A 16,014-nucleotide genomic window follows, 5' to 3' on the forward strand; every position below is an offset into this window, starting at 1 on the left:
CTATGTCTTCAAACTACAACAGAGACTTGAGAAGGTTATAAAAGACCCTTTATTTTAAAACTAAGATGGACAGAAGGCACACGTGATGCTTACAAATCGTCCACATTTGTGGCGAGAACTCAAAATAGAAATTCAGTGTAAATCTGAATCTAAATAGCTAGCCAAAGGTTATGCAGAGTAAATTAATCGCAAAGTTGGCTTTTAAAGCTTCACCAGTGTGAAATGCTACCAGCAATTATAACTCACGACCAAAGACATGAATTCTTATCTCAGATCAGTACATCTAGCAGCATGGCCTTCACTAGGCAAAATATGAAGTGACTTCTCAGTCGCAAACATCTACTTAAATACACATGAGCTAATTTGCATTCTGGCAGGAAAACAGAAAGAAATGACAGTAAAGATTCTGAACATAAAATAACTGGTTAAATTAATTAAATAAAGGTTGAAAAGTCAATATAATATTTCAGTTGGAGGACCCATCATTTTTAAGAAATGGCAGCTCTAGTGTTAAATGTTTTGTTATTTTTATTAAAAATATCTTGAAAATTGCTAGTTATAAAAAGCATCCTTTGTCTGGCAAAATAATTTTCTCATTCTTCATTTTGTACTGACTATATGATATGTTCATTAATCTCTTGTATCAGAATTTAATAAATATCCCATTATCCTATGGTTCTAGAAATCTAGTCTCTAATTATATTATTTATGAACAGTTTGTATATGTTCTGTATTTTTAGCTTCATGCACTGAATTTTGTTCTTGTAGAGAAAGGAATGTTTTAGTCGAATTACAGAGAGGCATTTTCTGTGTTAAGTTATTATGAATGTCTTTCCTGAATAGAAATTTTGAAGCTTTTAAATTCCATACATAATTTAAAAGGATTTATTCTTAAATGATGCAATTAAATGATTATGTAGTGTGATCATTTGAAAGAGCGGGTTGTAATAGTTTAAAGCATAGGGTACACATTCAGTTTAAAGTGTAAACTAATTATTATGTTATGGAATGGAATTATTTTCTGTATTTAATTTTTCATGCTTGTGCATGTGCTTAAAATTTGTTTTGTTCATGTGCTTAAATTTTGTTCTTTGTATTCATAAATCAAACTTCTTAATATCAGATATTCATTTTCCCCCTAATATTCAATTTTTTCCAGAGATAATGTGGGAAAAGAAATTATTACAAGGTTTGATACAGACTTAAAAACTGGAGATCTCTTTTATACTGATTCTAATGGAAGAGAAATGGTTTTAAGAAAGTAAGTATTTCCATTTTATGTAGCTTTATTTTAATATGCATACTTAAATAATACAACTATATATATATATATACTGTTCTAATATATATATATATATATATATATATATATATATATATTTACTCATAATTACTTTTATTTAGAATATATATATATATGCATGTATACTTATATTCTAATGTATGTTTTTGTACATATATATTGTCCTAATATATATACTTTTATTCTAATGGAGAATAAATAAATGAAAAGTATCTCATATGGAATGTGAAGGTAGTGAATGTGTACTATTGGGGAAATTAAAATTTGATATTGGGAGTGATTAAACTGGAATCTTTAATAATATGCAAAATTAAAGATATGCAACAATAAGGACTAAAATAAAGTCTAAAAACAATAGAATTATTTCTGATTCCATAGAAAAATCTCGACTTATCAAGTGGGAATTAGAACTTCTTCATATAACCACCAACAATTCATGAGAAGTGTGTCGTCATTTTGCATATCTGGACAAAATTCCTTTTTCCAATTTTAAATTTCTATTCAATTTTATAAAATCCAAATTTAAATCTTAAAAATTCTTATGTTCTAATATGTGCATGTATATACAAAACATATATGTATGTAAAACGGACCAGTCGGTATAGTGGTTAGGGGAGCCGATTGTGATACTAAAGGGTCCAGGTTCGAATGCTGAATAATGCATGGTTGTAACTGTCCATCCCTTCATAGGAGGCAAAGGTGGTCCACCTATTAGGTGCCTCCATAATAACATGACCACCACTTTTAGCCTTAGTTATGGCCAAGCCGAAGTATGCTGAGGGCCCACCATTGGGGGCGGGAATATAAAACAGATCAAGAAAGACTTCTAATCTTTGAAAGAAAAATGCTCTAAAAAGTATGTGGCCCAATTAGAGAACATAATAGATGGAGAATTTTATATAATCACGAAATCTATAGAAGATGCAAATAACCTAATATTATTCGAGTCATCATATCTTATCATATCAGGTGGCTTGGACATATTTTTAGACATGACAACTTAAACTTTGTTAAAAATGTGACCTTTGCAATTGTAGAGGGTATCAGGAAATCAGGGAAGACCTTGCACTAGATGGCTAGACTGTGTGGAGTCAGATCTCAAGACTTTAAAATCTATCATTAGCGGACTGTAGTGACTGATTGGGTCCATTGAAGGAAGCTCATTGCTTATTGTATAAAATGTGCATGGAAAATATCTGACAAAAATGTAAAGGCAGGTAGAAGAGACTGAAATAAACAGATTTAGTAGCAGTACATATGTTTCCAAATAATACATTGAAATAGCAGAGGATGCTATTGAGTGGGAGGTAAAAGCATTCTTCTGACATAAACTATGGAAATAGAGCAGCTTCTCAGAGGAGGTACTTGAGAATAATTATTGAACCTCTTCTTAGTAAATGCTTCATTTAAGCCACAGTCTCATACTAAATAAAATGTATATCGGAGAGCTTCACAGTTATGTAATGATGCATATGCTCAAAATCTGCAAGGGAATGACAATTTGCACCAGTTGAATGCTTTTATGTTCTGCTTAACAGCACACTATACCATCACAGTGTACCATTTTGGCATGCATTTTCCTTACAAAATCTCTTGTTTTGGTCTTCTCTACCTTTCTTTACATTTTTTACAGGCTTTTTATTAATACAGTCAAAAGTCTTTAATCCGGACTCGTCGGGACTTCGGCGATTCTAGATTATCGGTTTTTCTGGATTATAGATCATCAGTTTAAATCTGGTAAGATGGCATGCAGAAATTATAAAATTAAAAATATGAAATCGTAATTTATGAAATAAAGAGCAATTATGATCTAAAGGGGTATCAAAATAAAAAAATAAAAAAAAAACTCAATATTTATTTCTTTACTTTATTAAACATTTCTTTCAACGCGCGCATACGTAAAGCATACATTACGCATAGTCGAAATTGCAGCGTGAAATTGATAAACATATTTCAGAATGGTTAGAGAATCAAAGGATATGCCTTTATCCATTTTTTTTGCAGCAATTGCACTTTTCGTTTGATGGACATTGAAACATGCGTTCGCTTTGTATATCCTTTGGTAGCTCCAGAATCGGAAATTCTTTTTGACATAATCGAAAGTTCAAGCTAACTTTTATAAAATTGCTGCTCTAACTGTTTTAAAAAAATAATAAGCCAGATTCAATTAGAAGATTAAGGAACAACGCAATCTGCAACGTTAACTGAAATAGATAATTAGATAATTTTAGCTTAGCTGATACCATCCGTTATACATTAAACGCACATGCATAAACGTATTACGCATAAGGTATTATGCGCATGTGTTGACACATGCGCAGAAAGTTTGTAGCTTTGAGGTCCGGATTATAGATCATTCTGGATTATGGACGTCCGGATTAAAGACTTTTGACTGTATATTTTTCTGAGTTTAAAAATCTTCGGCTTGGTTCAGTATTATGAGATGTTTTCCCTGTATGCATAATATGATACAAGGTAGCTTTTCTTAGAAACTTCTCAACAGAGTTCTTCCTTTTCTGTTTGGATGGTACTCGAATGTTTTGCCATTATTTAATTACTAAGACACAACAAAAACTACTATAAATAAACAAAAGAATTTAATTAGCATTTTTTTTGCTTATTACGTGCTTCGCCCTTAGGCACTACATGGAAAGGGAGGGATGCCCCGTAGAGTTCTTTCTAAGGGAAACTGGCTGGTATCCATGTTACTCATGGGAAAAGCCACGAAAACGCCCATGCAGCCAGCCCGTTCGCTGGGACTTGAACCCTGAACTGAACTACCAGTGTTCAGTGGCTTTTACCGCTAGGCCGCTGGTGGGCCTAATTAGCATATTGACAATAGAATTATCCTTGTCATAACAAGTGTTGTTACTGCACAAAACATAAGTTTGTTATTTAATCTTACATGTGACCTTACATCTAACCACTTCTCAAGAATTTTTCTATTTATCAAAGAGAAAGATCTTTATCTTCCAAATTTAATTAATTTGTAATTGTCCATCAAAAGTTATGTTTCATAATAATTTAATAGTTATTTTATTTTTAATAATATAGCTAATTGATATAAATAAAAATGTGTTTAATATAAAATATTTCCAGTGGATAATTTTTATGGAATTTTCAGGATAGTTATAATTAATAAAAAATATTTTAATGACATTTGTATGTATGTTACATACAATATGGAATTGTTTACTTTTTTAGAGTTATTTTTGATTTAATTCATTAGATAAATAGCATTTTTATTTATTTGAAGAATTGATTTTGTACGCTTTTGTACATTTATGTATTTAGTTGATTAGTATGTCTAATTTAATGTTATTTTGTTATTATAATAGTGTGATGTGTACTTTTATTTTGGTGAAGAATAGTTCTATATTTAACTGTTATTTAATTTTGCAAAATTTCTTTATAGGAGAAACTATCGTCCTACTTGGACGTTGAATCTTACTGAACCAGTGTCAGGAAATTATTACCCTGTGAATAGTAGAATCTTTATTCAGGTGAGCTTTTGTCATTCTAAAATTGATAATATTTATTTGCTTTAACAAGAAGTAACTTTATTTTTTTCATCAAAGTTTTTAAACAGCTTTTCATCATAGCACTTTGAATGCACCTGTTTATCTGTTTATTTATTTTTATAAAACATATTTAGCTAAGTCTGTTATTGTAATAAAAATTAATTATTCAGCTATAATATTGTGATTTTAGGATAAAAAAGCTCGTCGACAGTTCACTGTTTTGTCTGATAGATCACAAGGAGGATCAAGTTTAAAAGACGGGTCAATAGAATTAATGGTAAATATTTCACTTCTATTTAAATTGTATCTATTAATTTACATTTCAGGGGTGATTATTTATCAATCCAAAAGGGATATTTTTTTTATAGCTTTTAAATTTTAAGATGAAATTGATTAATCAGCAATTATTTATTGATATGCAAGTAATGCAACTTAGTTCATCATTATATCTCCTGAAACTATATGCTGATTATATCTGTTTATGTAATATATAATGAATTTGTTTTTGATACTGGGCTACAAGTTACTCTGATCTTATTACATTGTAAAAAATCATTTTTGTGTTGTACAGGTTATTGGCATAAATAATAGAGTGAAATATTGAGCAAGAAAGGACAATCAAAAGAGTTGTGTGCATGTTGATATGTTCAGTGCATAAATTCCCATTTGTGAATAAGAAGGATGACACTACATAGAATGCTCTAAATGTAAAGTTTTAAATGTTATGAGAACTTCTTTTTTAAACATCTTTCTACATTCTAATATTTAGCATTGATTTATAAAGTAAAAAACCTGCACTGTGTTTGAGTCAAAATTAATTTAAATTTTCATTCTTAGATGCTGATTTTTCTGCCTCAGCTAAACTGAAAGTTATTTTAATGTACAGCATTTAAATAATTTTACCTAAATTATTTGCTGTAAATCAATATATTTGTCAGTAATAAAGCATTCCTTTCAATTAACATTACTTGTATTAAAAAACATGAATTTCGTTGTTATTCAGGTAGTTAAAAAGACTGGTTTTTGCAGTTTACAATAAAATTAACATAAAAAGAAATAATGCATATTGTATTTAATATGTATAAAAATGAATGCAGAAAGTGGTATGAATGTTTTTGAAATTTTTAAAAGATTGAAGCTCATAACCTTAAACATATGCAAATTTTATTAAAACTTCCTATTTGTATATTCACAGATACAATATCCATTTTAATCAAACTGGAAATGTAAGATCTATTCATTTGAAGGAAAAAAAATGCTATAAAAGTTAAATAACCTCTGAATTCACTATTTCAGATTTAATTTTATGTAAAATTCATAATCATTAATAAAAATAGACTCACAACCAAGTAACCATCAGGAACAACATAACTATAGATCTGAGGGCAATTAACAAAATGCTGGAAATAAATATAACCCATGTTATAGCTAACTGAAAGATACTATAAGTAAGTTACCTGCAATTTTATCTGGAGGGAAATTTCACTGGTTATGCAAATTAAATCAGCATTCAAAACAAAAAGAAAGAGCTTTATATTATTCTTTTAATTTGATAAGAATTAGCAAAGGAAAAAAAAAAAAGATTAATTTCTTGTACATTTGATATTTTTTATGACCTAGCACTTTATTTTTGATGGATGAAATAACAGTCTTTATGTGTTCAGGATATTACATACAGTTAAATTATTTACTGTTTTGTTTAAAAACAGGTCTCAAAATAGTATGACATCATTTGCTATCATTGCTATTATCCCATGCATTTTAGTTTTCTTTTTTGTATTTTTTCTAACAGTTCTGTTTTACACTCATAGTTTGTTTTAGTAAATTTCCCGTTGTTCCACAATAAATAAACTATTTTTTTTTAAATATAGCCTGATTAGTTAGGTGCGTACTGTATGTATGTCTAACATAATTTAATTTTATATTCAAATTCGATCAAGTATTGTTTTACCTTAGAATTTTGAACTAAATATCCACTATAATTATTTGTATATAAGTGTGTGTTAATGTATTTTATGATTGTGCTAAGTTTAAAGTGATAAATAACCCTATATTTTTTAAGCAATGCTGTTTAGTGTGGTAGTACCTATATGAAGAACTGATGCATATATTGTATGATTATACCTAGACAAAACTCATTTAAATATTTTTTTCTGTGTTAAATATAAATAATAATGTGTACTTAACATGTGGCTATTAATGTGGCTATGAATTAAATGAATGCTAATCCAGTGCAACAAAATTTTAATAATTCATCAAATCTAAGTATGTATCTGATACAAATTAGAAATTGTTGAAATATTATTTTTGCATTTTCCTAATTTTCAGAAACAAAATGCTGTTATGTGTGTATGCCCTAGATAATTAAATTTTAAAAAATGCTTATAGTTTCTGTGTAAATAATGTTGTTCCTTGCTGTGCCCAAAATATTTTAATTAAAAAAAAAATAATAATTTTCTGTTTTGTTTCTAGATTCACCGTCGCTTGTTGCATGATGATGCATTTGGGGTAGGTGAAGCTTTAAATGAAACTGGTGTAGATGGCCATGGTTTGGTTATAACTGGATCTCATTACTTGCTCTTCACTAGCATAGATAAAGCTGCATCAAAGCACCGACCACTTGCACAGAAACTGTTTATGAAGCCTCAAATAAGTTTTGCATTCTACAATACCTCAGAAGATGAATATATGAAAGCATATAAAATGATTGTAAGTTTTTTTTTTTTTACTCTGTATTCTTTTAGTTTATTTATAAATCATTATTGATTTTTATCCATTGCATTTAAAGAGAGAATCTGATTTGTTTTAAATCATGAAATCTTATTAATTATGACCTTTTGTAATGTTATTTGCCTGAGAATTTTTTTTAAAGCCTTGAAGAAATGTTCATTGTTTTCAGTAAGTGAGTTTGTTATCCTGACCAAATATAAATAATCCTTTGTCACTTGAGAAAAATATCTGTGGCAAGCCTCCTGTTTAAATCAGTCAAGTAAATGCATAGCTATGGCTTAAGGAGTCTTTTCTTTATTAAATAAGTGCACATGATGTTAATTTACTTTGAAATAATATCATAGTAAATTTCTGTCATTTGCCATTGTTGTTATTAACAGCTTATTTTAAATGTTGTGTTTTATGTTCTATACTTCAAATTCCTGAGCAATTAATTTTAAAGTTAGTAAATAAATTTAATAGATTTAGTTGCTGTTGTGTATCTTAAAATTGTAATGAATATGCAAACTGGAATCTGGATACAATGTTTTAATTGCAAATTTTGAAATAAAAATTGTATAATTGCATTTTTTTAATTGTTTATTATTTTTATATTTAAAAATATTAATTATTTTTAATTTTAATTTATTTTTAATCTTCAAAATTTTAAATATTGTATTATTTTTTTTAAGTGTGGATAAGCATTATGGGGTAAGATATTAGTAGCAGTTTTCTCTTTAAAATTATATAATTGGAAATTGCTTTCTTTGCAAGATAATTATTTTCAATAAAATACCATTTCTGAAGTTTAACCTTTTACAATGAAATATATCAAATTTAATATTTGAAAAAAATTGCTTGTGGCTAAATTTTCTGGCTCAGTTCATTAGAAAACCAGTGGGAAGAATTTCTAAATAAAATGAATAATGAATCATAGGAAATAAAAACTAAAAGGCTAGAGAAAAAATCCTAAATTCATAGTTTTGGATTAAAGTGGAACTTGTATGAAAATATGTTAATGTTAGAATAAGATTTGGAATGAGTAACAAAATAGAAAATATGTATGTACATATACTGTGTATGTATCATTTTCTGCAGGCCAAAACCATGAATTTACATATTTTGCAGTTTTTATTTATTTAGATTTTCCAGTTAAAATAAAATTTTTACAATTAGAATATGTTTAACCAAGATGGAACGATTTTATTCATATTTGCGGGAAGAATGTACGTGTATCTTCATTAAATGTATTCTTCTTTGAAGGCACATTTGTATTTCTCAATATGTAGATTTTTATTGCTCTATAAAAGAGCTATATGGAGTATGTATCACACATTATCCTCTTTCTGTTGGATCAGTCTACTTGTTGCTGAATCTTTGTGTAGAAATGCAGCCTTTTTGTAAATAATGAACTGAAATTTCATTTTTTTGTAAATCTGGGTTGTCCATATTCCATTTAGTAACAAATTTATAGAAATGATGTACGTACTATAACATCTGAAAAAATCTTTGTTAGAATGTAAACCACTTAAAAATATGTTTTTGGAAAGTATCAGAGATTAGGTTAAAAAGCCAGTTTGGACCTTTTTATTAAATTATTTTGGCACTTGCTAAACTAATGGAAACTGAATACATCAGTTAATTTATGGGAATGATTAGACTTTTTTTATGAAGTTGCTTATATAAAAACCTGGGTGTATTGTGTGACCTTTTTTAAATAAAACTAAATCTAATAATTAATAAATGTTTGAGAAAGATGGAAACATACATTCTTACCTAGCTTTATATAGTAAAGGTATATTGATGCCATCAGCCCAACACTTTCTGTGTATATTTTAACATTATATTAATGTATTTTTAGTCTAAGTTTGATAGAGTGGTGTGTTTTAGTCTGGAAATTAAATAACTACCTTAAATCATTAAAAAACCTTAAATCATTAAAAAATAACCTACCTTAAATCATTAAAAAAGTCATGGCCTCTATGCACTGAAATTTCTCTTAAATCTTGAATTAATGTTTTTCTGTGATTTTATATTTCAACCTCTTAATAGTACTTGTTTTAATTTGTGAGAAAGCTTCCAGAATAATTTTTTGACAGAAGATACTTAAAATTTAAATATATTTCTTGCTTTGAAAAGAAAAACATGAATATTTTTTACTTTAGTATTCCTGACAAGCTTTTGAAATCCTTTAGCATGTGTTTGGGCAGTTTATGATGTTTATTTTTAACAGCACAGATCTTAAAATTACTCAAATCAGACACTGGCATGTGTACCAAGAGGCTGAAACATATTTCTGAAATATGATGAAATATCATTTATTGATAAGATTCTAGCTCGGACTGAAATATGACAGTCCTAGAATATTTACTGGCATTCCATACAAAGAAAAAAAAAATGGGAGATATATTTGTTATATTACTAGTTAATAAAATACATATCAGTATTAGAAATATTTATATTATATTCATATTGATTAAATTGTTCTAATATATTAAAAAATATTTGATAACTTTATCCTAATTAAAGCTCCAAATTAAAGTTCTGTTATCAGGTTTATATATGCTTATTCTAGTAAACAGAATTATTTAGCTTGTAATCTTTGATCTCATTTCAAACTGTAAATTTTCTGCTGCTTTGGTCCTCTTTAAACGAGCGATTTTACTATAATATTTGCCAAGCTCATATCTATTGTCTTTTAATTTTTATTTATTTATTTATTTAATTTCAGTCTCCAGGATTGAAAACATCACTACCACCTAATGTCCATTTTCTTACTTTGGAACCATGGAAAAGAGGCATGCTATTACTTCGTTTCGAACACTTTTATGAATGGGATGATGATGCAGTTCTAAGCAAGCCCACTAATTTTACTCTGAAGGTAACTGTGTATATGTAGATATATAAATTATAAATATTTATTTATAATTTTTTTAATGTGTAGTATTATCATGAAAGTCGCATTTTAAATGAAATAAAGGGAACATTTTATTTAGGCTTTACATTATATATATACACACACATTTACAGGGTGATTATGGATGATACATACAGTAAATATAAAAGAAAATAATTACCATATAGTTTCGATTATTAGCTATTCTGTGCGTAAACTGAAAAGTTAAATGGCGCTGTAGAAATTGAACCAAGCCAAAAGTGCGAATAATTGGTTGTCTAATTAAGATAAACGTATTAAAAAAAACTAAAATTGAAGATCACTTCAGCTTCAGCTTCTATTTGAAAAATAGGGATGAGAGCATTGCAGAATGAAAGTGTATTTTTAGTGCTAATAATTTCTGTTTCTGAACCTCGCCCCCCCTCCAACTTTGAGGCATGCACATTTGGCAGTTTGGAAATAAGATAGCAAATTTTAATTTGGTTTTCAGTTTTAGTAATTATTCTCAAGCAGTCTCTAGAATTTTTCCCGCTCAGTTGCATTCTTGCTTTTATAAATAAAATACAAACTATTTCTGCTGTACTGGGAAAAATACCTAAACAAGGTATCCTAAAAAGGACTAACTATTCTTCTAGTATTAAATTAAGCATTACCACTTTTGCCTGGGCAACAATGTGGGCACAATTGATGATGATGATATCTATAGGAAACAAGATTGGATTTTACTGTGCATGCTATTAAAAAATCTAAATCAGACTAATTAATAACATTCAGCTGTTTCAAGGGGGGGGAATCCACCATTTGCTTACCTCGGGTAGAAATCATAGTGTTTTACATCGTAGTTTTTTAAATCATAGTGTATTTTTGTAGAGCAGTATGTAATAATATTGAATTTATATGAAATAAAAATTGAATATTTAATATGTTTGAGGTAATTATTAATTAATGTGTATAAAAGTAGCAAGAATTAGAGTGTATGCAATTTGAGTTTGTAAAAGCACATTTTAATTAAAAAGTTTTAAATCTATAAGGGGTTTTTTAGAAATAAATATTTGCTGTGATAACCTAGTGTAATCATTTAAAACCCTAACCACTGCTCTAGCATACTTAAAATTAAAAAAAGAAAAAAAAAGTGATTTTCATAGTAGTTGTTTTTCACTTTTTTGAAAATATGTAAAATTTTGTGAAGTATTTTTGCAGAACCGGATAAATTAATATTGCATTTATATAAGGTCAAACACTGCGTTAGAAATAAAACTGAGAGGATGCTGATTTAAAATATTTTTACTTTTAAACTGAAACTTTTTTATACACTATGTATAATTTTATGCAAAAGGATCCAATTTGCTGGCAGAGGTTCTAATTAAAAACAATTATCTGTAAATATGTGGTAGAACTTCCATGCTTTCAAAGAATAAAAGTGATATTTTGAAATACTCATACAGCTTTAACATGTATGAAAAATTTAGTAAATGTTAAGATAAAAAAATTCCCCCCTTTTTTTTTATTAAATTTGACTGACTACTTACTAGACACATACTTGCACATGTCATCTTTTAGTATGGAGTAGTCTTAATGTTTTTTTTTTTTTTTGAAATATTAGATTGCATTAAAATGTTTATTCTCTTAAAACATCCTGCAGATAAATCCTCAAGTTATAAAAGCTGTAAATGTTTTATTTACACCACAGTAAAATGTATATTCATAATCAGTTAAAAACTGGAAATTTGCAATTTAAAAATCTGCTTTTTTTCAGTTGGTATCAACATTAAATAAGTGAAGGGATATATTAAGTTTTTTTTTTTTTTTTTTTTTTTTTTTTTTTTTTGTTGTTGTTGTTGTGATTTAATATGCTCACATAACATTAAAAAGTTTTTGCAAACTCTGTGAAATTTATTTGCTTACATTTAAAAATGTTGGCTAATGAGCGTTTTCTTAGAAATGTATAACGTGTTGACTATGTAATTTTAAATTAATTGATAACACACACACACACACCAAAACAAAAAAACAAACAAAAAAAAAAAAAAAGCATACAGATTGCGAAAGTGTAAAGTCATATGCAAAAATCAAATCGAAGTAATTGAATGTATCTAATATCGGATGGTGCAAGACAAAAATTCTTTGCAAAGACAAAACTGATGTAACTTCACACTTGTTTTATCTGTACTTCAAAAATGATGATGATAACCTTTTTTTTTTTTTTCTCTCTCTCTCTTTCTTTTCTCTTCCCCCCCCTTTTACATGTGTATGCATGTGTGGCTATGCAAAGATTCACGAAGTAAACAAATAATTGTAGATCTCTATGCATAACATATTGTTTTCCTATTAATCTCTGGTGATTATATAGCTACTGGACATTGCAATTCTATCTGTATATCATATACATTCACCTAAATTGCATAATTTCATAAAATGCATCTAGTAGTTTATTATCTTTTTAGATATATTTAAACCAATATACAGATCTTAGGTGCATAAGCAAACTAAATTTTATATGGACTAGAATGGAAAGAATAAGTGATACCAATAATTGGAATTCCAAATATCAGGGGTCTAATAGGAGTTCTGCTGTACATAGAATTATTAAAAGCTTTTGTTATATGTTGTTTAAAATATAGTCAATTAAAATAATTTCTCGTGATTATATATGAATTTTAAGATTCTGTATAGTTTAGTTCTAATGAAATTAATTTGTGATATTTCTTAATAGTTTTTCTTAATAAAATTTATATTTAATATAATTAAATATAATTTATTTAAATAATTAAATATATATATATTATGCTTTATAATAGTTTTTATTAAGAATATTATTTAATAATATTCTTCGAGTCATTTGGGGAATGTATGAGAATTATTCCAAGATTATTTCTGATTTTTTTATTGAGAAGAGTTTGCTTATTTTCAGAAAATATTACAAAACTAAATGGCATAACAATAAACCTCTGTATCTTGCAGAATCTTTTTAATGATTTTGAGGTCCTGAGCATTGATGAGACAACACTTAGTGCTAACCAATATTTAGATGAAGCTAAGCGATTAAGATGGAATATTGAAGGAAGGGCAGTGCATGGCAATTCAAATGTTACAGGTATATTTAAAAATTTGGAGTTTAAATTGTTTTAAATGTTTGTAAAATTTGTTTTATATGACATTAGGTAGTATCCTGAAAAGTAGTGATGTATAGTTGCTAATTTATGAATGCAAATAAAATGTAGCATAAGAAATAGAATGGATTTTATTTTTTTAACCCTTTTATTAAAAACCATTTTGGTCATCAGTGGCTGACTTTCAGCTCAGATCATAACAGACACTGCTGACCAACAATGAACTTTTTATTCTGCTATATCTAATACTGTGACTGCCAATATAAAATTTAACAAATATTAGTATTATATTATAATCAGAAAGTTTAAATTCTGAAATGAGGAAAAGTGTCCTCATATTATTTTTATTAATAGCACTTATAGAAAGTATCTTCAACAGTGTATACTGAACATTATTTTTGATGCATTGTGATATTAGTGTATTTGATTGATCCATTCTTCTCTGAAGAAAATATTGCATGATGCTTTATTTTTGACTGGCAAATATAATTTCCTTGAATCACTTTCATTATATCTTGTCATACATTTTGTTAGCATTATGGGTATGAAAAGAATCTTTTTATTTTTATGAGAACTTGTCAGAACTAGCTGATACAAACAACATCTTTTATTCAATTGTTTGTGGCCTGTGTTTAAAGACATGAGTTTTTAGGTATCACTATCTCCCTCCTTCCCCTAAAAAGCTGTGGCAGCTCTGATATTGCATGGTTGACTCTACTTCTAATCATTTTCTTTGGGAATAGGTTTCAGGAATGTATAGCTGATGAAAGCAAACATTTGTATAATATTATCTTTAAAACAAAAGCTTGTCAAAAGGAAAATTCTTGTTCTATATTGTCATGATGGCAAAATAAAAACTGGATATAATTTTTCCATTCCTACCCTCCTGTTTTAAATCAGACAGATATGAACTCTGTATAATCATCTCATATCAAGTATAGTAAAACCTGACTGTCTGACATATAATTAACCAGAAAACTCAAGTAACTTAAATACGTTAGAATTTTAGTATTTCTCCCTCCCCTTTTGAGGCCTCTGATAATTTTAGACTAGAAATTTCTTCTTCAATTTATTAAGGTTTTTCTGCCATGAATTGCATTTTTATATGCTCAGTTTTCTGAAATTTTCATTTGTCTTGCATTTGGGATCTTTTGAGCTTTATGAACAGTCAAGCTTTTACTGTAATACATTGCATAATACTGTATGGCTGAAATGGAAAGATTAGGAAGAGGTGCTTTTCACTTAATGTCTTTAATTAAAAATACTAAAACTTTTTTAACATTTAAAAATTTTAAAAAGAAGTTAGAATTTCAAAAGTGATGTTAAATACTGTAAAATTATTCAGTGATTCTTATTTTATATGATTACAGTAATTTAATGATAAAAGGATTATGTATTTTGCAATTTTAGAACATGGGAATCATTTAAAAATTCTTCAAATATTGTATCAAAATTTAATGTTATTTTAATTGATATTTCTTGTTTACAGATTATCACAAAGATGTTGCCCTTGATCATTTGAATATTAATCTTACGCCAATGCTGATACGCACATTCCTTGCAAAAATTAAACAGTTATGACTCTGTTAAAGGTGTTGAATTGTGCAGAGAAGAAAGGTGTAGGACTGTTTGTTTAATCGATGATCTACTCGTTTGTTGCAAAATGTTATTTATATATTTCTATGTACTTTTTGTTGAAAACAGGTGCTATTTAAGTTTGTTTCTTTCAATAACATTATACTGCTGTTTATTTAATTTGTCTATTTATTTCAACAACATTTTGAGGATATTTATGTAAAGTACAGTTGTTGGGAATCTCATTAAAGGTAATGAAAAATTTGTTTTGGTAAGATGTAAAATTCATCTCTACTTAAAATAGTTAAATAAAGAGTTAAATAAAGATTTCTGTTCTATTTTTGAATTTATTTTTTATCTTCCTTCCCAGTAATGGTTAGCTCAAATTCATAACAAAATCATAGCGAATTTGATTAATTATACTTATTTATTTATGCAAGGTTAACTAATTTTTATTAATATTTTGACTGTCAGTGATAATTTTTAGTAGATGATCTGGCTGAGAAGACTGACTACAAGATAATTAGTAGTTATTGGACTGACCTTGACTGAGTTTGATTCACTACAATTGAATTTACAACATATATCACGTACTCTGCTTTAGAAAAGCAGTGGCAAGTCGAGAATATTAATTCACAGTGCACTATTGTAAAAAAATTTTTTCTGAGACATACTAATTATGTGGCAACTTTTGAAAAATCTCTTTTTCCCAAAAGAAAACATTCCATATGCTTTTAATGACACTGTACATTGTATTTAGGATTTCAAATGTTGCAATGTAACTAAATTAAATTAGGATTTTGCTATGTGTGTCATTTTATAAAATTTCAGCTACTTTTTATCTGACATAAAATTGGAATAATTTTAATTTATCAAAAAATAAGCTGTATTGTGGATTGA

At 27.7% G+C, this 16,014-nt stretch overlaps 1 protein-coding gene across 2 annotated transcripts in view; it reads left to right on the forward strand.

The window, feature by feature from the left end:
• The window catches only part of LManII (Lysosomal alpha-mannosidase II), a 70,922-nt gene extending 55,481 nt beyond the window's left edge, over window positions 1-15,441 (forward strand). For both annotated transcript variants that reach the window (XM_035371899.2, XM_035371893.2), the window contains exons 19-25: window positions 1,160-1,261; window positions 4,719-4,806; window positions 5,015-5,101; window positions 7,297-7,533; window positions 10,265-10,414; window positions 13,391-13,523; window positions 15,029-15,441. In XM_035371899.2, coding sequence (XP_035227790.1) covers window positions 1,160-1,261; window positions 4,719-4,806; window positions 5,015-5,101; window positions 7,297-7,533; window positions 10,265-10,414; window positions 13,391-13,523; window positions 15,029-15,120 — 889 coding nt within the window. In that variant the 3' untranslated portion in view covers window positions 15,121-15,441. The remainder of the gene's footprint in view (window positions 1-1,159; window positions 1,262-4,718; window positions 4,807-5,014; window positions 5,102-7,296; window positions 7,534-10,264; window positions 10,415-13,390; window positions 13,524-15,028) is intronic.
• The last annotated feature ends 573 nt before the right edge of the window (window positions 15,442-16,014 follow it).

Source organism: Stegodyphus dumicola, chromosome 7 (assembly GCF_044657685.1).
Source record: "Stegodyphus dumicola isolate Sdum_Otavi_A_Nest chromosome 7, ASM4465768v1".
In the NCBI taxonomy this organism is placed as follows: domain Eukaryota; kingdom Metazoa; phylum Arthropoda; class Arachnida; order Araneae; family Eresidae; genus Stegodyphus; species Stegodyphus dumicola.